The following is a 26,946-nucleotide window of genomic DNA, read 5'->3' as shown; positions in this document are numbered from 1 at the left end:
GTTTTCCCATCAGTTCATGCCAGAACGGCACGGCATGAGGGCGTACCATACCATACCGCTGGCCTATCAGCACAAGTACTAGTTCGGGTACTGTGGACCTTTTACATTTCAATATCTATGATAGCCCTATATAGATTTCTTCCCGTGAACATAAACCCTCTTTCCACCTAACCCACACTCTAATCTTAAAAATTCCAATTCTATTGTTCCAAAATCTATGATCCTTAGATGTTCTAATTCCACTTTTTGCTTCATTGCCTTCTTTGCATGCCCTAATTTTCTTTGTGCCTTTGCTCCACCTTATTATCCTTGTGGTGCATCCTCTTGAAAGGACCTCCCCTCCACCCTCCCTCCTTCCATCTTTTCTTGTTTCCTCTCTTGGACCTCCCCTCCACCCTCCCTCCTTCCTTAACGGGTCATTTGTTTGCCTGCAATTCCAATTATTCCAGATGTTGTAAGAGAGCAATTGCAATTGGAATAAGATGCAAAAACTTTTAGTTTGGGGGCCTATGACTGAAACTGCATATCTATTTGCAGCTGTTTGGTTGTATAATGTTGCAAGAGGTGTGCTAACCCAGCAAAATACTGGGTAAGGTGATATCTTTAGAAGTAAGGAACTATATATTTTTCTATGACATAGGACCAACAGATGGCCAACTATTGACCTCTTTTATAGTTATATAATGTATAATAAAATTATGCATTATTGTAACTTACTGATATTTAAAATAAATATAACATTATAGCAATTATTGTAATTTTATAACAGTTATTATAATATTTACCATATTACATAATATTATTACCAGAATAAATATGTATAATAATATAATTATGTTATTTTATTATATCATAATTATATATAACAAATGATGTTATTAAATAACATTATATGCTATATAATTATGATAATATTATAATGACATCTAATATAATTATAAGCAAAATTCTAATGGCCATAACAAACATTAGACAGTACAGGGATTTGAGAAGCTTTAAAAGGAATATATGATAATAATGAACTGCATGACTGAAACATCAACTCAGTCTATTTTTGAAAAGAATAGAAAAGCTTTAACAAGCCTCCGACATAAAACAAAATAGAAAAATTAATTACTTTTGGGATAAAAGGAAGAACTAAAAGAAAAACTTACAATCTTCTTTTCATTTTCTTCTACTTCATTTTTTTCTCACTCTTTAAGGCATTTATCTATTATGCTCTGCTCTCTTTGTATGTAGGTTATCAAGTAAGGTTAGTCAAATATCTTATATGGAAGCAGTGTCATGGAGATATCCGGTTATTCTTAAATTTTAATCTAGGCTTTAGTAAATTTAAAGCAATTTATTTTGTATAAAAAACTTATGCAGTAATTGGATCCTTAAAGTAGGAAATATATTTAATGGCTTTAAATTTAGGGATCAATTTAAAGTGTTACATTAGAAACTTCAATCAGAAAAACAAACATGCACACCCCTTTACATTTCTCTAAGCCCTTAATCGGGTCCATTAGGTGTAGGAACTACATGGGAAAAATTAAAGGATAAGGACCTAATTTTAGTACCATAAAAATAGAGTACCTGAAATACAATTTTAATAAAATAAAATAAAATTAGGAGACTTACACAAAATTGATGGCCAAGACATAGAAGAATTTAATTAGTTCCACCATCTTGGTTTTATTGCATAAAATAATGGAGGTATATATCAAAAACATTTGACTTGAATAAGTGAAGTGCAGATGGGTACTTATAAATATTTAAGAAAAAGAAATTATAGAATCCTAATGAGGTCTACAATGTTGTACAGTTCAAGCACTCGGGCAATAGAAGGATATAGACAGACAAGACAAACAAAGTAAAAGTTTAGGATGTAAAACTAGAAGAATGGCAAGACTACAATGAATAGAGATAGGTGCGCTATACTAGTCCAAGTGCATAATTTGCATCTATTGAGAACAAAAGGATTAAAAAACATAGTAAGATGGTCCAAACATGTGAAATGAATAACTAGGTCTTGGCAAAGAAAGGTACAAGAAGCTGCATCAAAAGTCATGTTATTTCCAACCTAAACTATGTCCCATTAGAACTATTGCTAGCCAAGGAATATCAGTCAGGCTCAGCTATCTTTATGGATCTTCATACTGATATTTTTGTCAACTTTGAAAATCCATCTTCTTTTCTTTCAAGCCCTCCTTTTAGTGTTGTTAAAAGCGGCCACCTAGGCACCTAAATGTTTCAAGCCACCTAGGGGAAGCCTGCTTGAACCCTACTTCAAGGGTTTCGTTTGCTTTTTCATTTCTTTCCTTACTTGAGCCTCAAATGGGACATCTAGGAGACAAGCAAGGACTACCACTAACCCGGCAGCAGCTGGTGGGCTGATCAATGGCTACAAGTGGGTCCACCAACAGCAATAGGTGGCAGCAATGATAGTAGTGGCTAGCACTAGTGCCAACACTATATATTTTCCTCTATCTCTCCCTCTTTCATTCATCTTCTTCTTCAGACTAGCTTTTATCTTCTTCTCCTCCTTCCTCTATTTTTCTCTTCCTTCTTTCCTTCCACTACAGTTTCTTCTTCTTTTGTTATCCATGCTTCCCCTGTTTTTTGTTTCCCTTTATTCTGCTAGCAAGCATATACTCTACTTGCCTCCTAATCCTCTCATTTTTCCTGATAGGTTTTATCTATGGCCCTGCAGTCAATTGGTTGCTGTCTTTTTACACTTCTCCTCTTTTCCTACTTGTATGGCTAGCTACCTAGCCACACCCATACAGCCTGATGGATGTTGCAGTGACAACAGTCTCGTTGCTGCTCTTCTAGTCTTCTTCTTATTGTGAATTTTGATCTTTGGACCTTTAAGACTGAAAAGTAGGTTTAACGATGACATGTATGGTGAAAGAAAAGGGTATCTTTCCTTCCACTACAGTTTCTTCTTCTTTTGTTATCCATGCTTCCCCTGTTTTTTGTTTCCCTTTATTCTGCTAGCAAGCATATACTCTACTTGCCTCCTAATCCTCTCATTTTTCCTGATAGGTTTTATCTATGGCCCTGCAGTCAATTGGTTGCTGTCTTTTTACACTTCTCCTCTTTTCCTACTTGTATGGCTAGCTACCTAGCCACACCCATACAGCCTGATGGATGTTGCAGTGACAACAGTCTCGTTGCTGCTCTTCTAGTCTTCTTCTTATTGTGAATTTTGATCTTTGGACCTTTAAGACTGAAAAGTAGGTTTAACGATGACATGTATGGTGAAAGAAAAGGGTATCTTTCCTTCCACTACAGTTTCTTCTTCTTTTGTTATCCATGCTTCCCCTGTTTTTTGTTTCCCTTTATTCTGCTAGCAAGCATATACTCTACTTGCCTCCTAATCCTCTCATTTTTCCTGATAGGTTTTATCTATGGCCCTGCAGTCAATTGGTTGCTGTCTTTTTACACTTCTCCTCTTTTCCTACTTGTATGGCTAGCTACCTAGCCACACCCATACAGCCTGATGGATGTTGCAGTGACAACAGTCTCGTTGCTGCTCTTCTAGTCTTCTTCTTATTGTGAATTTTGATCTTTGGACCTTTAAGACTGAAAAGTAGGTTTAACGATGACATGTATGGTGAAAGAAAAGGGTATATATACTAAATATGCATGCTTATTTATGTATACCATTAAAGGTGAACATAATTAAACCTCGGAGGCCTTTCCTCCCTAGATCGCTGCATAAGCACCTAGGTGCCTGCCTAGGCCATACAGGGTTCCACTGCTTGGCCTCACTTAGGCTACTTGACAACCTTGGTCTTTTGATACTTTGGTTCCCGTATGACCAGGTCATCTAGAAGCTAAATTAGATGGGCCGTTACAAAATGGCACAGATGGTGTAGGCATTCTCATTAGAGACCTTGAGGGCTGCTACTCGCAGCTGGTAAAACACCAATAGTGATTTCATCTGTCCAAACGGTGGAACTGGCTGCTGCATGGGCAGTTATTAGTTGATGAACACATTTTCATGGTTTGCTCATCTGTATCTCACCGGAATAACTCATACAAGAAAAATGTTAAAGGCTTCCTAGAAGCTATCAATCAACCAGTTGACATTCTTGCTGGACTGGCTTACTGCTAGGATCAGCTGAACATATGACTCGTTGGCTTCTCGATGGGATCAGGTCCTTTGATTCAAGCTGTTACCTGTGGTGTTCTATTAGTCAGGAACCAATTGGAGCTTTGCCCTCATTGCTATCAATAATTAAAAAGAAAAGCCGAAAAGAAATGGAAATATCACAAGTAGAATGATTAGAAGTGATGACAAAGATAGGGCCAGCTTATGCTAAGACCAGAGGTAGCTTGTCCATAATTAGCATGCTTGTTCTCAGGAAAACAGCATCAAGCAATTTAAGACCTGATAATCATAGTTTCCAGCTAAATGCTGCAAATGATTATGTTCCACCAAGAAACAACTTTCTATATCACTCACCTGCAAGTACTGTACACAAGCGATCCACCAACTCTTAGCAATCTGAAACCATTGGTCAGAAGATGTAACTGCATTTAGGAAAAAAAGAAAAACAACAAAAGCATATGATTTTAAGTTAGCACACTCTTGGTAATAAATTAAGCTTGCCAAATGAATTTTTTCACACGAGTTTCAACTTGATTCTTTTGAGAGTTTTCAGTGGATTTATAAGCATACAATATTGGATTGCAAGAAGATAAAGGGAACCTCAAATTCTCAGATGTTTTAAATTGATTCAAACTAATCAAGGTCTTCTAAATGTTGCTTATATCTTAAGATATATCACAAAACAACCAAAATTCACAAAACTTAAAAAGAAAATTGTTATTTCAACATGAATGTATATATTGGGTCTATATATTTCAAATTAAAGTGATGTGCTATATAATTTTCTAGCATGTAACATTTATGATAGTTCTTTTAATTTTAACTTGTTATATTTTTTACTTTCAATAGTTCTTACTATTTTTTAAAGACCTATTGGATTTATAAGACACTCCCAAGAGTTCCAAATTTACAATGTATATTAATGATATTTTTTTCTATGTATTGTATTTTTCTCTATTTACAATGGATATTTACCATTTAATGATGATTGACAATGATGTTGGAGCATCATGGACTAGCAAAAAATGGTCAAAAAAATCATTTTTGAACCCATATTCACTGAAAATGAAGTGTGACCAATCCAAAAATACTTGCAATCAGATGTTTTAGTAATGTCTGTCTAGATATAAAAGAGTCAAACTCGTCGTAGTTTCAATAACCATGGAACTGTGTAGTCCATGGCTACTTCTCACATACAATAATACGAAAAGCCTCTCAGGGCAATGTAGATCATGAATGTTGCAGTCTGCTAAGAGTTACATTTGGTTACACATATTAATGTGCTCAGAAAAGGATGTAACTTGTTTTCAAAATGAAGTGTACTCACACACAAAAAAAAATATTTGCAGTTATCCTTTCCTCTCGTAATCTTCGAATTCCATGGTCTAATCTAAGGAAAACTCTTCTTTCTTCTAATAGTTGGGTGGAATAGCTAGAGAACACACAACCATAAGAAATTTTCAAAAATGAAAAATAAGACAATAGAGATATCATGAAGAGCATGGTATGCCATACCGTACGGAACTGGACAGTACAGAACGTACTATACCATACCGGTTCGGATCTAGTAAACAGTATGGGGGGCATACCAACGAACCGGCCCCGTACCAGGCGTACCGACATACTGATAGGGGGCACCAGTACGAGGCCCGGTATGAGATGGCATATCTTGTTGAAGAGACTTATCTACAATGTAAGGTTGAAGCTTTGGAATCCTACGACTACTTCTATTGGCGAAGATGTTGGAGGAAATGCTTGCTATAATATCCCAATGAGTCAACGATTGCATCTTACAAGCGAAAATTTTGCATTTCAGGCTTTTACTAAGAAGTTTTCTTGTTAAAAAGATAAAGAAAAAAGTGTCGTATAGATATGTATTTTAAATATCTTGACTTAAGATGAATCTCATTTTCTTTTTTCTTTTTCTTAAAAAAAGAACTTTACTAATGAAAAAGGCATGAACTTGAGAACTTCTCTGAATTAAAACAATTACCTGAAGGTGCATTAGTGTGTCTGTTCTTTTCGCATCAAGTACTCGATGCTGTAGAGTATTCCATCCCCAAAACGCAAACTTCTGTATATGTTTCACTGATCCATCATGAGTACACTCTGCATCCACAAGGACCTATAAAAAATTTCAAAGAACCACATATTAGCATCTCAAATATGACAGACCAGGTAACAAAATCATCGAAAGAAAGTCTAAGGAATGCAGAACCATCCCAAACCGCCCAGTTCGAGCATACCGAGCCATACCGACGGTGGACCGGAATGGTTCCGGTATTCAAAACAGTAAACTAGCAGGTAGGAGAGAGGGAGAAGGAAAGAGATGAAAAGAGAGAGGGGAGAGGGAGGGAGGGAGGGACACCGAAGGGATCCCGAAGGGGCTCGGCCCTCCAGACCCCTATTTTAATTTACTGTATGCATATTATCAAGTAGAACTTGGATGAATACAATTGCTATAGGTTAACTATGTGAGACAAATAATAACTATTACAAATTAACAATGTGAATTCTAAAAATGTGTCAACAACATCTAACAAATTTAGGTAGTGGTTACACTACAGCTAACTCAGGCCTAATCTAGAAAAGACTAGAAGTGTCAATTTTCACACCTAGTATACATGGCTTGGTTTCAAATGCCTTTAGTAACTGAAAAATAGCTGCGCCTCCAATCTAGAAATACTCATGATCTCAATAGCTCAAGAATCAATCCACCAGTGAATCGCAAGGACTTATTCAATAGACCCCAATTATAATGCAGTATCTCAACCAACAAATATATACTCAATCTGCAACAAGCTAAAGATGTTCCATCAAAAGCTACATTTATTGCCAAAAAATATTTCACTCTGCTAAAAGTGAAGCTTTAAATATTTAAAGTCTCATGATGCTTAGGTCAACGTATATATTCAGCTCCAAAATAGTTATCACAACACTAGGACAAACAAGATATTACAAATAAAGCCAATACCTGAACAAAGTCAAAGCCTTATTCCTAAGGTTCGCCGTACCGGTACCGGACCCCGTACCAGTGCCACACTAGCATAGTATCGGTACGGTACGGTACAAAATTTTTTTGGCATACCGAAGGTCGGTACGCCACCAATACCGATACTGAACCAGTATGGTATAGTACGCCCAGTACCGTCCAGTACAGCATACCATAAATCCTAAGCAACCTTTCTTGAGAAAAGATTTTCAAATCCGTTTACATGATTTCCATTCAAGTAAATTTAAATCTTTCCCTCTTGTTCTTTAATCTGCCTGCACAAATACAAACCTCTCTAAACACCATGATTTACACAAACTTCCTCTAATGTACCAACTTCCAATTATATACTTAGTGGATTAACACAGTCACCTCAATATTCTTGTTTTAATCATAGATATACTATGTGTACGAGCCTCTTTATAGCCCAATCTGACGTTCTATCCCCGAACCATACCACCCCTGAACCGGAATGGTATGCCTGTTCGGTTCAGAACAAGGCCCGACCATATGGTTCAAGTCGGACCGAGTTGAACAATCCTTATTCAGCTTGGTTCAAGGTGGTTCAGCCCTCTCTCTCCCTCCCTTAAATGTTGGGAGGGAAGCTGAGAAGGCCTCCCATGCCTTCTCTACCTCACCTCTCCTAATTTTTTTCAACCAAAAAAAAATCAAGAAAAGGAGGAATTTTCATGGATTTCATCCTAGATCTAACTGTAAACAGGTAAAGGACCTTCTCCCCTTTCCTCTCCTCTCTTTTTTTTTTTCTTTTCACACTGAAAATCATCAAAAATGGAGAAAATAAGGAGAGTTCGTGCCAAAATTCTGGATTTCGGCATGATTTCATGATATGTTGTGGATCCACAAATGATCTATGCAAATGCAGCCAAAATTTTAATTTACTTAAAATATATATATATTCAGATTAAAAATAATAACAAATAAAATAAAAATCAAAAATTTCAATAAATTGGTAGTATGTTTGGAGGTATGCGTGATACTTTTATCTAAATTTGGTAATAATTTGTTTAAATCTAGGTACAATCATGCACATAGAGACCTATGCCCAAATTGAAATAAATTCCCAAATAAGTAATTGTTTGTGTATACCTATGGGCTAAGAAAAATTTATATAGCACCCCTAGTAGGGTGCTACACTGATCTGAAGTAAAAATAATTTTCTTTATATTTTATATTATTTTTAATACAAATTAAAAATATAAAAAATATAAAAGATTAGTATTATGCATAGATAATTCAAAATTATTTTCTGCAGTAAAAATCTAATTTTTGCATTACAATGAAAATTCACTATTTTTAAATAAAAATAAAATAGTGAATAATTGAGATAAAAATATATACAACATCCCTGGTATGAATACATGTAACATCCCTGGTAGGTTCTACATTAATCTAAATTAGAATTAATTTTCAATATTTTATAATTAAAAATTAATTTATTATCTAAAAATTAATTAAAAATATTTAACTTACTATAAAATGATTAAAACTTTGTATTATTCATAGATAACGTAGAAGTAATTTCTGAAAGAATTTGGTAATTTTTATTACCATTGTAATTTCACTAATTTTTAAATAATTAAGTAATTGTCAATTGATGTAGAAAATGTATGTGTTTGTTAAGCTTGCAGGAATGGATCCAGGGAAGAGAAAAAGGAGCTAGAGCATGACATTAGTTAGGATCCCGAAGTTATGCTTTCAGGCCGGCACTACTGGAGGTGGTTAACCCGACATGTTTGCCTACCGAAAATATCCGTAGATCATCCAACTAAAAAAGAAACAATTAAACAATTTCAAGATGGCCATAAGTGCCAAGAAAAAGGCGGAGGTTGGATGCAGAGCAGTAGTATAAAGCCATCGGAGAGATTGTGATGAACAGGTGGCACTTATATTAAACAACCACAATCATCAAAATTACAAATTAAACAACCACAATCATCAAAATAGTTAGTGGAAAGAAAAGATTGAAAAAACAAAAAATGAGAAAATAAAAATTAAAGAAAATAGCATACCAATCAGGAGACCAATGGATATTGTATTGTACCGATGGCCAACCAGTACAACACGTGGTACTGGTTCGGTGATCCTTGCTCTATACTATAAAAATTGAACATCCAATTGCTAGACCTCTTAAGAATAAGTCTCTAGATAATATTATACCCCAAACGCCCTAATCTACTTCATCAATCCTTCTCTATTTCTCGTGCATACGATATCAGCTGGATCTTTGACAGACCTTTTAGAAGTTTTGGATACAAGATTCATATGTTTCAGGGTAAAGAGAAAAGATCCAGCATTTTGGTATGATGACTTAATGACCTTGATAGGACCAATATCTTGCCCCCGTCGGATGGCCTCAAACATTGATGCTCATAGTCAATGGAATCAGAAGATCAAACTGTCAAACAGCAAGAAATTCTAAATCTGTCATTACAATCAACTCAGAGAGCTGATCAGTTGCAAAGTAAACAAGAGAACAGGAAGAACATATTATAAATTGGAGTATAGTATTGCCTTGAATCGTTAAATTATAGAAATACAGGCCTTGTATTTGATAGCATGACAAGAATCTACAAAAATTGATCCCTTAACCTTGTATTTGATAACATGACAACAATCTACAAAAATTGATCCCTTAACCCATAGCCAAGTTCACAGACTAGATGAAACTATCATATGTTAACTATGTAGGTAAACTACAGATAAGCCTACACTTTTTTCCAGAAAAAAGAAAATGAAATCATTCAATATTTCTATATTGAGAGAAAATTGTTGTCCATATCAGTCTACTAATATTGTTACTTTAAGGATTCAACGGCACGATATGACTACAAACTTCCAAGTACCAAAGTTGCAATTCTATCTTGCATTGTTATTCTAGCAGAATTTACTAGTATATAGAAACCAGCTATTTGAAATTTCTATGCCATTTTTCATTACTGGAATTCAGATTAAAAATTTGGTCATGGAGGCCACTCCAAATGTAAAATAAAGCATAAATCTCATACAAGGACCAAAGAAAAATCGAGTTACTATTGAAGACCAATTGCAACTGCACTGATCCAATGACACCATATATGTCAGTTGGTTTAGTGTGTTGCAGTGTTGTACAAGTTTTAATTCATATTAATAGCACAATATGCTAAAAAAATGGGGTAAATAGTATGCAGAGAAAACCAAAGTGCGAACGCATGTAAAACTATTTTTCATGTCTTGAGTAGGATACTACATTATTAAGAGCATGGTTCATCGACCATGCCAAATCGGCCGGTTCAGAGCATACCGAACCGGACTAATCAACTGTCAGCATGGTTCAATATATATATATTCGGCTCACCCTAGTCCAGCACGTTCAATCGCAGCTTCGCCCTTCCCTCTCCCTTGAAACCCTAATTCTCCATCCATGGTGCTCAACGACAACACCACTACCAATGACAAACTCTCCAAGGAAGTCTCTCACTCCCTCTCTCCCTTTCTCTCTCTCCCCCTCAACAACAACAACCTCTTCCTCTCTCCCCCCTCTCTCTCTCTCCCTTCCTCTCTCTTTCCCTCCCTCTCTCTCACCCAAGACGACAACAGCCTCTCGGCCCCTCTCCCTCCCCTTCTCCCTCCCTCTCTTTTCCTCTCTCTCCTTCTCCCTCTCCCCCTTCCTCTCCGGCCCTTCCTATTTCAGTATTACTAAAACAGCACGATACGAACTGTACCATGCCAAACCATTCACCAACCAATATGCTCTCCAATACCGGTTTAGCAGACCTGGAACTTAAGATTTCATTAAGATACCTAAATTAATCAAAAGTATTGATTAGCTCATCTCGAGAGATTTGGATCATCAGAATATGCTAGGAAGAAATTTGCATAATAAGCTACATGTAATGGAAACCAAATTATTTGATTTTTTAGGTTCACTTCATTCAGGATCTGATCTCATACCAATAATTTATAGTTTTCAAGTAAAATCATAGTATGCCATACCGTACCATACCGATTTAGTACCGGTAAACGGACGGTATGCTGAACCGGCCTCCATACTGAGCATACAAGGCCCAGCACCGAGATGGCATACCTGAGTGAAAATAGTTCCATCATTAGCTTTGACATAATAACAAATTATGGCATGTTTCTATTCATGAATATTTATATGAATGTCTAGAAAAAAATTATAAGATTTGGGCAAGAAGAAAGGAAGCCCATAAAGATAGATAAAAAGAGAGACTAATGGAAAGTTATAGAAGTTTGATTCTAATGATAGGGAACAAAACTCTATAGCAAAATAGGTTACTTTATCAATTTTCTACTCAAAAATCTGATCGGCAAATCAGGTAAATATAGGTACTTAGCTTCGTTACAGTAGAGTACATCCTGTGCGATTGCTAACTTATTTTGTATATGTTAACATCCAGTATTTGAATATTAATGAGAATTAATGAGAGTGCAACATAAGTTGGTCAGACAGATTTGCATAAGATGTTCTTATGACAGCTTAAAAGTAGCATACCCTATCATAACCTGAAACTGAAGGCTCGTTGTCATTCCGTGGACGAAACAACTCGCTTTTACATAACCCAACCACTCCAGAATGTCTGCCATAATATATCAATTCTGGTTCTAAAGTCGATTGACTTTGATGTGAACTATTAGCATTTCTTGCTTTAAATGCTTTCTTTCGATCTTTCCATGATCTCTTTGAAGTCCACTCTGTGAATATATCTTTATTATCTGCGCCATAAGCTGCACCTGTGGAGATCAGGACAAAACTGCTGTCAAATAGATGCAAAAAAGCAAAGTGCATGAAAACATGAAAGACAAGAATTTAACTAGTCTATTTTTATACTTAACAAACAAACAGATATGATTACGAATTTCGTTACCTGATTTTATGTCCATACAAGACCTCAAAGGTAGAAGAGAAAATGTTGTTCCATCAGCAACAAAAAGCCGACAACAATCTCCAAGAGCATATTTCTGAAGCATTGTACAGCAAGCTGCTAAGCGATGTCTTGCAATATCAACACCAGTCAGAGATCCAGAGTTACCAAGTAGATCAGAGAGCATGCAGAGCTTAGCGCCTAATATCAAAAGAAGGTATGCAATTATCAGATTAAGCTAAATATTATTCAAAAAATAATTTTCTGAAAATTGTTAATGTCTTGTGAACAGCAAAAAGAAATTACATTTCAATCGCATTTCATCTTTTTAAAGGACATCAAACCAGAAGAATGTCAAAGGAGATGCTGCATTGGAGCATAGGTGGGATTCATACATGTTTTGCATAATGTACTAGGTCATTTGGCTTGGATAGTTCAACAAGCTGAAGTTTGCAGTAACTCTATTTTCTCAAAAAATCTTTAGCAGTTCACTTCATCTCATCCTTGAAAACCATTCCCACCTTCCAAACCAGGTCAATTTGGGGAGAAACAACAAATTTGAATGATAGACATGTAGTTTGAACTGTTTTTGAATGTTTCAACTTTCAAATTAGTTTGGGTTATTTCATTATATTCAGCTAAAGATTTATACTTTATAAAAGTCGTGGAAACATCAACAATTTCCTTAGATCCAAGATAAAGCAATTATTAGAAAGTATACATATCCATCTCTTAGAAGATGTTATATAGATAATCTACCATACCGCATGCTAATCTTCAAAAAAAATGTGTTTGTGTGGCTACATATGCATTGAGTATACGTAATTACATATAAACATATTCATGGATGTACACATACTACAATTTGGTTTAGAAAAAGAATAAAAGAGGGCTTCCAGTGAGGCTGCCACAACTACAGAGTCTGAGGAGGGTTAAATGTATACAGCCTTATCCCTTCGTGCGACGAGGTTGTTTCTGTGTTTCCTAACAATTGGTTTAGAAAAAGCATAAAGCCCGTTCATAGGATTGGCTAGAAGAGCACTTTCAACTTTTTAGGGTGATGCATATCTTGGCAGCACCATACTCTGAACTTGAGACAAAATCCTGCAATACTTGACTAGAAGGATACAAAGGACACCACAATAGGGTCAACTCTGACAAACTTTGCAACAAATAACCACAATTATAGGATGGCAAAACATAACATTCCCAGAAATTGCACTAATACAGGCACAAATGAGCAGATGACACGGAGAGTTCAAATGCGCTCTCTCTCTATCATAACTAGGAGTTGGTGCACAAAAACTAATCAAAGCATGTAGAACTGAGCATGCGCATCATGGTCATTGGTCATGACAATAAGACATAGGGAGGCTTAGAAGTCCATGAAGGAGCTCATGACAATGAGACATTAGAGAGGCTTGTGAGTCCATGAAGGAGCAAGAATGCTTCAGCTTGAGTACAAAACATATTACACTAATAGGCCATATGATTCTTTAATTAAGATGAGAAATACACAATAAAATGGAAACTTATGTGCATAGCTTTGGGGATGACCACAATGATATTATTGATGGACTAATGGAGGCAAGGCAAGGGCAGGGATGGGATCGTGTAATCACATCTAGTATAGCACAATTATGGTGGAGTAAAACTTTGACCAACACCAAGCATGGTGCTAGGAAACCTGAGTATCAAATTCTATGAACATGCAAAATAAAGGGGATTTAGGCCTCTATGAGATGTATTTAGTTGTACCCTTGAGATGACTGTGGTTCAGTCAAGCAAGCTGTAAGTAATCAGATCCATAATACTTGATTCAGAAGTTACATGGCAGCTCATAAGGCTTGTCACCATAGGATATGCAGTAACACCAAGGATTTGTGTGAGGTAGTAACCTAAGGTGGTAAGACCACTACATAACATTGCCAAGACCTAAACTAGTTAAAATGATCCAAAAAGAACTGGACTACTTCCAAATTCTGAAATTGAGAAAAGTCTTGCAAGTAAATATGCAAATTTTCAAATTATACATGTCAGATCAAAATCTGCCATTGAGATTCAATTCTACACAAATCATCCCAATCTTGACAATGGAAGATGGAGAGGAGAGGTATCACGAGTCTACATTGGGGTAGGCACTCACACCCTCATGGAATCCACCACGAATGGAAGGAACAAGAAGAAGAATAACTCCTCAAAAGATATTTGCAAGTGAATTCAAACATAGGCTATTCACTTTATTGCATAGCTTAGTTACTGAGTCACATATACTACTGACATGCTCCCATGGGGCATTAGTGACAACTCCCAATACAATCATCAAAGAAACAACTGCCAAAATAGTCATCTTGAGTTTCCAAGAGACTTAACCATAGACCCAAGTAGCAACTAGATATTAATGACAACTGGTATGACTTCAAAATTCAAACTTGAGAATGGGGATGATGGAATGCTAGCCCAATGACATGGTCTCATGACTCATACTTCTCTTGAGGGCTTCTTCTCAGGCCTGGTCTGTAGACAGTTCAATGTCTCCCTCAATTGAAAAGAACCACTCATCAAGTTCATTACTTCATCTCCATGCTATGGTGAGATGCTACTACATTAAGGTGGGCAAAACATTATAATCTCCCAGCATTTTGACCTTGTAGGCATTCGCCCTAGCCCTTTTTAAGAACTTCAAATGGCCCATCAGCCCTTTGCTTGAGCTTGCCATAGTGCCCAATGTGAAGCATTCTTTCCAAAGCTGGATTGAGACCAAATCCACTTCCTTGAAGCTGCAGGATTTCCATGCTCGTTGGCGGCGTCTCGACAGTTTCGATTTTTGCTTGTTAATTTGGGCTTGCACTGGATGTCCTTGGCTTGTTCTTCGACATCTTCAATAAAGCAATGAGTAGTAGGAAGAGGAGACATTCATTGGTCTGACACCATAGACCACTTGAAAAAGACTAGAACCCATAGTCTGGTTTGATGACTTTGGCTTGAGCCAAGGCTACATAAATAGCAGGTGTTTTTTACCTGCCGTGCCTCTGGTTGATGCCAGAAAATGAGAGGAGAGGACATAGCGCAAGTGAAAACCAGGTAGACACTATTCATCCTAAAGATTCCAGCTCCGAATGAGAGAAAGAAGATAAAAACAAAACTCCTTGAAAAACCCAAAGGTTAAATTGTCATTCAAATAATCAAGTCAAAGTTACAATCTCATAAATGGCTAGTCCTTATGTAAGCATAAGATGGAACAACTCTCGCTCTATACATGTAAGATTAATAACAGGACATTTTTCAAAATATCTTTTTTATCTTTCCTTGGGAGACCACAATACCAATTAACCATAACATTACTTGTCACAAACAACATGACTCTTAATTAAACTATTACCTAATATAATAAACAGTAAATGGTTGAGAATACAGAGGGATTCACAATATGAGCTTTGTGGAATGGGCCTTTGCAGGGGCTTCATGTAAAGGTGTTTTACTTGTCAACCTTATGAGCTTGAATAGAGTATGCCTCCAGTTTTAGGGCTGAATTCAACAATCAAGTCAGGTTGGTTTAGCTCAAAACTTTGATGCTACATTTGGTGTGAATTTTTAGGACAACTTCATTTTCAATCTTCAAACTGCTGACTTGGCTTGATGGTGTAATGCTATGTACCACATAAATTTTGATGGAAGAATACCACAAATTTATTCTCCTCAAAATATAAAACAAATAATCTTACAGCTACAAGTTTCCAGCTTTGATGCTGCTAATTTATTGGATCCTTGCAGACACACAAGCACGTACTTGTTGGTGTTTCTGTCTCACTCCTTAATCAAGCATCTTTTTGCCTACCAAGGGAGGAATCATACAAGAATAAACCAACAACAAAATACCAAAAACCTTTCCTACAACCGTATCAAGGCTTGTTATAGATCAACTTCTGTTATTGTATTTACTCTTTCATTGTTGCTATGACTCCAACAAAGACTCACTCCAAGGTGTCCTTAATAAGTGACAAAAACAACATTTTTAGATCATAATCACTCCAATATATACAATGTACTTCCCACCAAGACACTACTGGGAACTCCAGAGTCGAAACTCTACTGTATTTGGACCTACTTTTCAGATCCCATGCTAGCATGCTTAAGCTCAATGTCCCTCTACGTCAAAAATTAGAGGTATAATATACGCATAGGCATATGCATTTATGATACTCACAATACATCTAGTTTTACTCTATGATGAAGGATATAAGAAAAGAATGGAAGGCTGAAAGTAACATGGACGTAGTAAGAAATGATAAGAAAAAGATCAAAATAACTCAAGAGGTAGCCTTGAATAAGAAAGCTTGGCAAATTAGCATATAAAAAGCAGACCCCAAATAGTCAGGACAATTTTTGATGAGCATAGTTATAGTTACGATTATGGATGTTTTATCAATACATCTGCCATTTGATTTTATCTAGTTATTATCTTACATATGGTGCAACATGTTTTTATATATAGTACCTGTGCCGGTATGCATTTTTATAATGAAAATTAGAGTGCAGCTTCAAATTTGTAGTCCAAAAGCCCCACTGGACAAAAATTATAACTCCACAATAAAAAGTTTAGACTGCAAATGAAACTGCTTGTATGTGTTGCCCTTCACCATATTAGGCTCCTCCACTCATTCATTTCACACTGATACATTGACACAACATTTAGTAATACACTATCTAGCAGAATAATTTATACAGGAATACAGGGAAATAATTGATATATGCATCTTCATTTAAACCAAAAGAAAACAGTGTGTTGTTCCAGAAAAATGAGATGTTATTTTTTAAAAACAAGGAAAATACATAATTACCTGGAGCAGCACATAAATCAAGAACATGGTCTCCTGGTGAGACATCTAAAGCTGAAACAGCGGCCCCTGAAGCTGCATCCATTCCATATATCTGCATGGTAGCATTAAGCATATGCATTGCTGAATGTACCAAGAACACTTGTTCAAAAGACAAAAAGCAGAAACAAAGTCCACTATCAACAACCAAATAAACTAGATTTTTAGAACTCTCCACTTTTATGCGTGCATGTGAACCATGTAATTCACTTTATCTAATATTCTTTATGTCTGGTTGCAGATTCCCCTAAAATTCTCCACAAGTCCTCTTACTAATTCCTACAGTCAAAGGAATTTTCTACCTGAGGTCCCTTACCAGCTTCACAAACTCATCCTCTATCCTTACCTAGAGAATTTCAAGGATTCTAAGCTCTACACTGACTATTAGATATAGCTATAGCTGATGTATCTAAACCACATCTAACATAACCTCATACATATAGAAAAATTACTTCTCAATCTGTATAAGATAACAGGAAATTTGTTAGAAGATGCAATAAATCAGCTTTATATGACAATATCTCCAGTACGATATATGCATATCGAAAAGTGTTGGTGCCTGCATTCCCTAATGAATACTCTACATTCGTATTGTGATGAGAAAATTTGGGGTTCATGCTTATTAAATTATACACTTATATTGGGACGTAAAACTTCTATTAAGAAGGTAAAGTCATGGGCTGGGCTTGCAGGAAATTTATAAACTAAAGATGACACCATGCTACAAAAACTACATGCAAAACCAAGTATTTCTCACCACTCCTTGCTGATATGCCTTTGAACCGGCAATTTGAATATGAGGTGGGATGGAAAAGAAACCTGGTAGCCAAACAACCTCCTCGAGTTTACACCTGAGTTCAGCTTCAATATCCGCAAGTAGAGATTCACAGCCCGGTTTTAGCCTTCCAGTAAGAAAAAGACATTCAGCATAAGGATCTATTAAGGAGAAAGAAGAAAGGATGAAGCATAGAATGATCATATCATGCAAGTTTCCATCTGGCCATCACTCTAAAGCAAAGTATGTTGCATCAGTGCTGAGCACTGTTCTGGTAGCTCACCAGTATGGTACAGATCGGTACAGTACACCCCCCATAATGACACATTGTGCATTGCTGGCAGTGAGATACAACTGTAACATGTACAAGTACAGTATCATATCAAGACCTGGTACCCTACCAGTACTATACAATACACCCAGTACCAAGCAGTATGGATCTGTACAACAAACCTTGCTCTAAAGGCATACATTCACTTTTGGATTCAAATGTGCCTTACAGTCACATTGCAGAGACTGCTAATGCCAAGTTTATCATTTCAACACAACAAATACACCAACAAGCCAAAAGAATGTAGCTTCATGATGCGGCCTTCCAGCAAGATGGCATGAACATGCACAAGACGAATTACTGTGTGCCAATTTCTACTACCTTACATAGCGTGGAATAGTATCTGCTACAGCATATATTGATGGATCCAACCCATTGTTGTTTAGGAAGTCAAGAAAAGCACCCGGCAATGGCAAGCTGACACTCTGCTCCTGATCAGAAACAGGAAAGCCATCCTCTACAGAACACATCTGTCGAAACACCTGAAGCCATAAGAACAATCACTTAAAAATGATAAAGGTTGCATCTTTTTTGCAAAATGTTGTGTGACTTCATATTTAATATAGAAGTGCATGTATAGCAAATGGCTCTAATCAAATTCATTATTTTGCATATAGATAATATGAATCGTAAAAAGTTTCAAATATTGTAGTAAAATAATATATACAAATTATATATATATCAGCTATAATCATGCAACTTGAGTGGTGGGATTAGTTGTGCTGATGTGCCAGTTGTCTTCAATGAATTAGTCAGGATTATTCTTTGAATTGAAGGAGGAGAGGTGAAAGAATAGCAGCAGATTCCAGCACAAGGGAAGGAGATGAACAATTCTAGTTTTAGGAAGGTTTAAAATGATAGATCCATCAAGTTTCTGTACAAGGATTTCAACCTAGGTTATAATATTGGGAAGGGTTTTTGAGGTCTCAAGAGTTACCTTAGGAGGGAAATTGAAAGTGAGAGCAAGATCCTAGATCCTCGTCTTGCCTTCAGAGCAACTATGCTGATCTGGAAACTAACCTGCCTCCAAATTCAACTCTTCAGCAGGCTGAAGTTCATTTTAATTATTAGGTGTGAAGGTAGGGGTGAAATGATTTAGGACTTTAATCGGGTATATATATCCTGATCTGAATTCAAATTTGACTTTTTATAGGGGATTTTTCAAAAAAAAAAAAGGCTTGTCTGTCTGCAATTTTGATAATTTTTTCTCCTTTTCAGGAACTGGTATATCCACACATGATGCACATGGAAGATCATGAAATTTAGTTTATATGAGAAGGAAAACAATTGAAAGCTTTCTTGCCTTTTGCACTAGTTGGTTGAATTATCTTTCAAAGAAATGGGATATATTTACCACGAACCAGGGAAAAAACAAAAACATTTAGGGCCCATTTGGTTGGGGGTAATCTAGCATGGGAAAATAAATTCTATATTAGATTATCATGTTTGGTACGAAAAGTAAATAAAAGACAGTAAAATAAATAATGGGTCTCATGTCTATTTTCTGATAGAGAAGATAAAACAAATACCACCAGAAGAGTGGTATTTATTTTTCCACGTTGGATTACCAAGTGGAGATAATCTGAAAATATCATTTTTTGACAAAAATGCCTCACTTATATTATATTAATATTTAATTATATTACATAATTAGTATTAAATATATTAATATTTTATTAATAAACTATAAATATATTGAATAATAATATTTTATAAATAATAATATATTTAATTTATTTATTAATAAATATTAATTATTAATAAATAATTAACATGTAGTTATTAATTATCAATAAACCTAACATAAGATTTATTAATAAGTAATATATTTATTTATATACCAAATCATACTAAATTTTATTTATAATAAGAAATATATATTTTAATATATTTATAATTAATTTAAAAATATTTCTATTAAATAGTGTTTATATAACTATATGTATAACTCATATAAATATATTTCAATATTCAAAGTAGCCAATATTGACAATATTTATATAAGTGGGCCATAAATGGCCAACAAATGGACCGAGAAAAAATGTTATTACTTGAATTGTTGATTCAAGGGCATTATTGAAAATTTGGCAATTTTCCCATATAAGATTACCTTCAAACAAACATAGTAATCTTTTTATAGTGGCATTTTTCATAATAATTTTTCCACCAACCAAATGTGGTAAAAATTTTATTTTCGCCTACAAACATTTTTCTAGATAAATGATTCCCAGAAATTGTCAGATTATCTCATAATCTAATATACCCCAACCAAACAAACCCTTAGATCATAGTAGACTGCTAAACTCTGCAAAAACCTGATAAACTAAAAGACCAAAATAAGCAATGACAACCTTAATAACATCATAACAGAACTTTATCTAACCTTTTGCAATGATTTTGTACTTTCATTACCAAGAAATTTGATTTATTCCCATCTAAGCATGATGATACAAAATTGGTGCAAATTGAGCAACTAGATAAAAATCATAAAATTTACTTTCATATTAAAACACTCATAATTTACATCCATATTGACATCATAGTTTCATCATTAACTTTAAATTAAAAAAAAAAGTATTTTAACCTGAGACCTTAAAGAGAATAAGATATTTATTTTTGTGAAGAAGGTCTTAACATGTTCTCTTTTTTTATTAGAATTATATGTGATCTCCTGATCACATTGTCACCAAAGTTGTTTTAACTAACCAAACTTCTAATTAAAAGTTTAGCATTTCACATAGGAGAAATTTATAAATGCTGATGAAAATTAACTAATAATTATTAAACAAAATTATAAGCTTAGAAATTGTCTTAAAAATACAAATAGATAGTTATTTTTAGAATATGTGGTCTGTTTAGTCTATAGGCGGATAAGTAAATTTGGCTATCAAACATAACAAATGTGGAGAACCCTATGAACTATGTCTATAGGTGGATAAGTAAATGTGGCATTCTCAGACAATATTTGCAATGACAGCATATAAATTAGACAGCTAAATGTATTTTTTCTTCATTCTTAAAAGTCAAATATTTAGATGAGACTAACAATTCGATTTTTAGGAAGTTTATCAAGGAAGAATTGGTCACTTTAAAAGTCAAAAAAAAAAAATCTTTAAAGATGGATATGTTAATAGCTTTAATTTGCAAAAGCACGACCTTGATTTGGTTTTGGATCACAAGATCCCTACTGATCCCAATCTAGGAACCCAATCTAGCACTAAAGTCAACTTGATCTGGATCATACAATCCTAATCGCAATTGTAAAATCTCGACAACAATGGCCATGACATCCATGACTCACATGGGACTTGCATTTCTATAACTGCATCACCATAAACCATTTTATCCATGGGCATCAAATCTATGCATGTTGACCACTAGTAGGAACTCTCATAATACAACAAAGTTTTTTCACCCAAAAAAATGGTGCATGAAGCCTATGATCTGTTGTTTGACTCTCCTCTTTTCCAAGGTATGTCGTCTCGTTATCGAGCCTCATACACCCTGTTATTATATCGATATGTCCAGAATGAGGGTTGGTTCGGCATGCCGAGTATTGATACGCCACTTTCTCTAAGTGAGGAAGTATATATGAACAAAAATCTAACAAGGATTCTTAAATGTCATAGGGTATTGGACATAACTATCATTACCCAAGCAGTCATCAATCTAGAACTATAATATTTTAATAAAAGAAAAAAGAAAAAATATATATAGAGGATGAAACAGATTTTTAAATCTAAATGAGAACATATCTCTATGCCCGAAAATCAGTAGGCATTGAGAAAAGCAACTAGCATGCCATAGAAATTTCTTCATGTAGAGAGACTTTTTGGAGAACACACCGACTTGGAGAAACAGCATTATAACTCAGAGGATGAAGAGACACATCCAATAAAGATGTGATTTACAGTCTTCTGTTTGGATTTTCTTAGGTGTTGACTAGAGAAAGGCTTCATGAAGGACTACAACTTGGGCTGGGCAACCCAAACCATATCTTGTAGTTTGGTTGAGTTGGCTATAATATAACTAACTCAGATTGATCTTGGATTAAAAAATGCTACGTCAGATTTATAGTTGGGTTGAGGTTCAGGTTGAAAATTTAACCAACCCACCCCAAACCCAACCCATGCCAAATAACCAAACCCACCACTATCCTAACCAAGGTATGCCGTACCGGTACCAATATGCATACCGGTCGCCTACCGGATCGGTATAGTTCTGGTTCGGACCAGTTTGAACCAGTACCGAACCGGCCAACAGAGGGCACGGCATGGGAAAAAAAGTCCGCAGTAGCGTGCGCCACGTTAAATTCCATTCTGTGGCATTAAATTCCCAGCTCGCGCCCATGCGGGTGCGTTGCCCAGGGTGCACATACCGGTGCCAATAGAGGGTAGCAACGCACGAAAAAAAGTCCACAGAAGTGCAACAGCATTTTAATGCCACTATGTGGCATTAAATGCCCTGCGCGGGTGCGGTTCCCAGTTGCACCCATGCGGATGCGCTACCCAGGGCGCGCGTACTGGTGCGAACCGGTCATCGAGCTTGTACTGCTCGGTTCCGGCCCTTTCCACGTTTGAACCGGATGGTCAAAAATCGGACCGGTCCGGTACTGGCTGAACCGGCCCGTACCAGCTGGTTCAGCATACCATGATCCTAACCGATATTATTTATAGTTTTCTCAGCTCAAAGAAACCTAAGGGTCTATTTGGTTGCAAGGAAAATTATATAGAAAGCTTGCTTTCCTTAGAAAAACTAACAAAAATCAGAAATTTTGATACTATATTTGGGGACAATTTTTTAATAGAAAATTTCTATTTTTTGCTTTTCCTTCTCCACATATTTCCTTGCAACGAAACAAACCCTGAATGTAACCCATATTTCTGCAATTAAGCTTTAGACCCAACATACCTTAAACCTTGTTTTATCCAACCAAACCTAGATGATGCAATTTATGTTAGGTTGAAAATTAAGTTAAGGCTAGAAAAAAAGCGAGTTGTACCAGCTCATTTTTGGCTCGAGTTCAGCTTGCTCTGTTAGCAAACAAGTCGAGGTAGAGCCAATCTTAGCTTATTCAAGCTCAAGCTCAATGTAGCTCGAAATATGAACAAATTATATTATAAAATATATTTTAATAATTACTATTAATATAAGAAATTAATTTTTAAATTTATTGATATTATAAATTAATGCAGTGTATGAAGAGTACAATATATTTCAACTATAAGATTGAAACATGATCAGAAAAAAAGAGACAAAACTACATAAATGAAAGCCATGAAAGATCTCAAGCTGTCACTAGATCTCCTAGAACTAGATCTCCTAGAAGAGTTGTTCGTAAACAGCCCATGTTTGGCTTGGAATTAAATGAGTTTGCTAAAGCTCAACTCGATTGTAAAACAAGCCAAGCTTGAGCTACACCTAGATCACTTGTGTTCGGCCCACTGACATCTCTAGTTGGTCTAGGAGCAAAGCATCCTTGGCTTGCTAGAGATTTTTTCCTCTTAGCAGAGTTGTTAGGTCAAAGTGTGTGCATTTTCTAAATGCAGCATTAAAACAAGCATTAAGTTTTAAGGGGAACTAGATGTGGAAAATTCATAGCTAAATCTTAGGCTTCACCACCTCTTAGGGAAAAGCTTCAAAAGAAGTTGCAAGAGAGTGGAAGAGAGAGCAGGCAAAGATTCGAAAAGGGCTTCAATTACGAATAGGAAGAGTACAAGATACTTGGGGAGTTTCCTCTCTCAAGGATGCTCTCTACTCTGATGAGTTGGGTTGCAAATTAGGACCCCTCCCCTTTATACAGACCTAAACTACCCAAAATCATATCATTCTCCATATAACACTCCAATCAAGTTCACTATTACCCAAACTCTAAAACCTAAATCAAAAATATACTCAAACCATTCAAATTCAAAAGTTAAATTACAAAATCTCATCACATATAACCTCCGAATCAAGCACACTCCAACCTTAGAGCCTTAATTCTGGTTTACTATTCCAATAACCAACATGCATTATTCTAATGAAAGAAAACCAAAAAAAACACATTTGATTCCCCCAAGCATATAACAAGCATAACTCTGTATCTTCCTGCAAAAATGCTAAAAAAACCTTATTGGTGTTTCATCGAGCATATGGCAAACATACCTCTGTACCTTCATTCAAGAATATTAAAAAACCATGTTGGCATTCCATCAGGCATATTACAAACAGAACTCTGTATCTTCCATTCAAGAATATTAAAAAAACCATGTTCGCATTCCATCAAGCATATAACAAGCATCAGTCTATCTTCATTCAAACTCTTCAAAAAATCATTTATTTTTGGGGGAAAAAAAGCAAAATACTGAGGGAACGCCTCTCCTCTGCGGCTTTCTTCCCCATCCCACCGCTGCCACCATGCCGCAGCCTCCCATCGTTGCTCCGCCAATATTAATAATGGAGACCTTCGGGGGCGCGGCGGCACACACACATAAACGCACACACAGGGAGAGAAAGTACCGGTGGTAATTTAAAAGAAGAAAGAAGGGCAGCGGACTTGTCGAGGGTGGCGAGCACGGGCGAGTTTGGGCGACGGTTCAACGAGGGCGTGATGTGTCCCAGAGACAGAGCAGAGATACGATGAAGATGCGGGGATGACGCAAGCCCGATGATCGCCGTCAAGATCTGCGCTTCCCAAACCTTCAAAGGGTGCCGGCTCAAAGAAGTCGCCTCCGGATCCTCCGTGCCCTTCAAACGAGGGAGGAACAAAAAAACCTCCAAGAGGAGATCGGCCTTCGTTTCTTTACCATCTTATTCAGCCCTGGCACTGAACATAGGGTCAGACACGGGATTCGAAGGATACTAAAGATGTAACCTGGAGCTATATAGGAGTACCCATTACACGCAAAAGATTGTAGATGGCCGAGTGCTCTAGTCTGGTGCAAAGGATTTAGAGCAAACTAGAGGGCTGGAGGGCATCTTCACTCTCTATGATGAATAGATTGATGCTGATTAGATCAGTGCTAGCTTTCATGCCAGTCCACTTCATGGCAAACACAGTGGTTTCGAAAATAGTGCGGATGAAGATCAAGCGGCTACTTCAGAGCTTCCTATAGGATCGTATAGAGGGGGTCACGGGATGCACTTAGTGGCATAGGAGAGCGTCTGCCTATCGGTGAGGGAGGGTGGCATCGGTGTGTTGTCTCTTCTAGAGAGGCGCGAGGCGCTGATTGCCCGACATGCAGCTCGATTCACACTGGAGCCGCAGAGTTTCTGGAGTCAAACCATGGCTGTTAGATATGACTGGATGGGCACTGTAGGGGCGATTCACAGTGGGCGTCGCTGCTTATTTATGTGGCGAAAGATCGCAAGATATCTACCAACAGTTGTGGAGAATACTAGATGGTTGATAGGCGATGGGCGAAGTATCGATGTCGTTAGCGACCTATGGGTGGATGCCCTAACTTTAAGACTCTGGTCGACTATGATTGACATTGAGGCAGTGGAGGACTGCAGGTTTGCGACCTCTTTGTCCCTGGTAGAGCCGCTTGCACTACAACAAATGTGAGTTTTGCCGACTGTGTTTTTCCGACGCTAGGAGAAAGCGTCGGAAAAGTTTGGCTCAGCGCCAACCTTTGTCGACGCTTTCACCCAGCGTCGGTAAATCTCCAGAAACGACGACGCTTAACAGCGTCATTAGAAAACATAAAACCCCCCAACCGCTCGTCCGGCCCCTCTCCTCATCCTCTCTCGGTCGATGCCCTAGCTGCGCGCGCGCTGACTTCTCACCTCTATCCCGAGCCCTAGCTTCCCCGCCACCGTCAACCTCTCCCTCGTCTGAGGTAAGCCTCCTCCTCCTCCTCCTCCTCCTCGTTTTGTTCTTGTTTTTAATGCTCGCTTGGCCTCCTCTCCTCATACTCTCTCGGTCGATGCTCTAACTGTGCGCCGACATCAAACTGATCTCACCTCCATCCCTAGCCCCGATCGGCGATCGAAGATTCCGCTTCTCCGCCGCCATCGACCTCGCCGTTGTCTGAGGTAAGCCTCCTCCTCCTCTTCCTCCTCCTTCTCCTCCTCTTTGTTTTCTTCTTGTTTTTAACGCTCGCCTGGCCTCCTCTCCTCATCCTCTCTTGGTCGATGCCCTAGCTGCGCGCCGACATTGCACCTCCATCCCGAGCCCTAGCTTCTCCGCCACCGTCGACCTCGCCATCGTCTGAGGTAAGCCTCCTCCTCCTCCTCATTACCGGTTTCCTACAGTGGCATGGAGTTTGATCTCATAGTTTATCCACATTTCCCAAGTCCTTCGTAATGTTCTTCCTTATTTTCGCATTTATTAATTGCATGATCCTCATACTCTCTGTTAACATGAAGATTAGTGTCTAACATTTCTTCTGTATACAACCATCCCTTTTGTATATAATTTTACAAGAATATACATGTTTAAATATATTCATGTCATTCATATATTTCCTATTTGTTGTTTCTAAGGTCAACTCTGGACCATCATTAATCCATTGTGTTTCTCATAATATCTGGTTTTTGCTGCACTCTGTATAATTAATTGCATTGGTAGATGCTAAAGTGGTGTGAATGAATGGGATGGGGGAGATAAGTAAAGATATTGATATATAATTTTTTTTAATAATTTTTATATGTTACCCTCGATCGAGCATCAGCACATCCATCTGTATTTTAACTTTAAAGTGAGATAAAATGAAAGGCATGGTGTGACCTACATAGCAGTCATTAGTCCATAAAATGTTCTCATTCAGATTTTTAGATAGGATGACTTATTCTTTCTTATTACAAATAAAATACACCCTCTAGAATTCATGAGGATCACTGTTAGAGTAAGATCACTGTTTTAATAGTGATATTATAAACAACAAACTCTTTTGACCACACCTCCATATTCCATCATGAGTTAATCACCTTAGCTTGTCTTGAGGTCAGCTCTGATGATGATCTCCTCCTCCTCTAGAATTTTTTTTAATAATTGTTT

At 36.8% G+C, this 26,946-nt stretch overlaps 1 protein-coding gene across 11 annotated transcripts in view; it reads right to left on the bottom strand.

Moving 5' to 3' along the window:
• LOC103705618 overlaps positions 1–24,863 on the bottom strand; it is a 29,615-nt gene extending 4,752 nt beyond the window's left edge. For 2 of the 11 annotated variants that reach the window (XM_026804085.2, XM_039116686.1), the window contains exons 1-9: positions 24,311–24,458; positions 18,285–18,445; positions 17,615–17,759; positions 16,822–16,912; positions 11,984–12,181; positions 11,611–11,849; positions 11,098–11,178; positions 6,096–6,227; positions 4,457–4,498 (exon numbers count right to left, since the gene is read on the bottom strand). In XM_026804085.2, the coding sequence (XP_026659886.2) occupies positions 4,457–4,498; positions 6,096–6,227; positions 11,098–11,178; positions 11,611–11,849; positions 11,984–12,181; positions 16,822–16,912; positions 17,615–17,759; positions 18,285–18,445; positions 24,311–24,379 (1,158 nt within the window). In that variant the 5' untranslated portion in view covers positions 24,380–24,458. The other 9 variants (XM_008789411.3, XM_008789412.3, XM_039116682.1 and 6 more) reach the window with 9 other exon arrangements.
• Between the last annotated feature and the right edge of the window lie 2,083 nt (positions 24,864–26,946).

This window comes from Phoenix dactylifera, unplaced genomic scaffold, assembly GCF_009389715.1.
Source record: "Phoenix dactylifera cultivar Barhee BC4 unplaced genomic scaffold, palm_55x_up_171113_PBpolish2nd_filt_p 000119F, whole genome shotgun sequence".
NCBI classification, from domain to species: Eukaryota; Viridiplantae; Streptophyta; class Magnoliopsida; order Arecales; family Arecaceae; genus Phoenix; species Phoenix dactylifera.
This window is presented reverse-complemented; position numbering and strand designations above follow the sequence as displayed.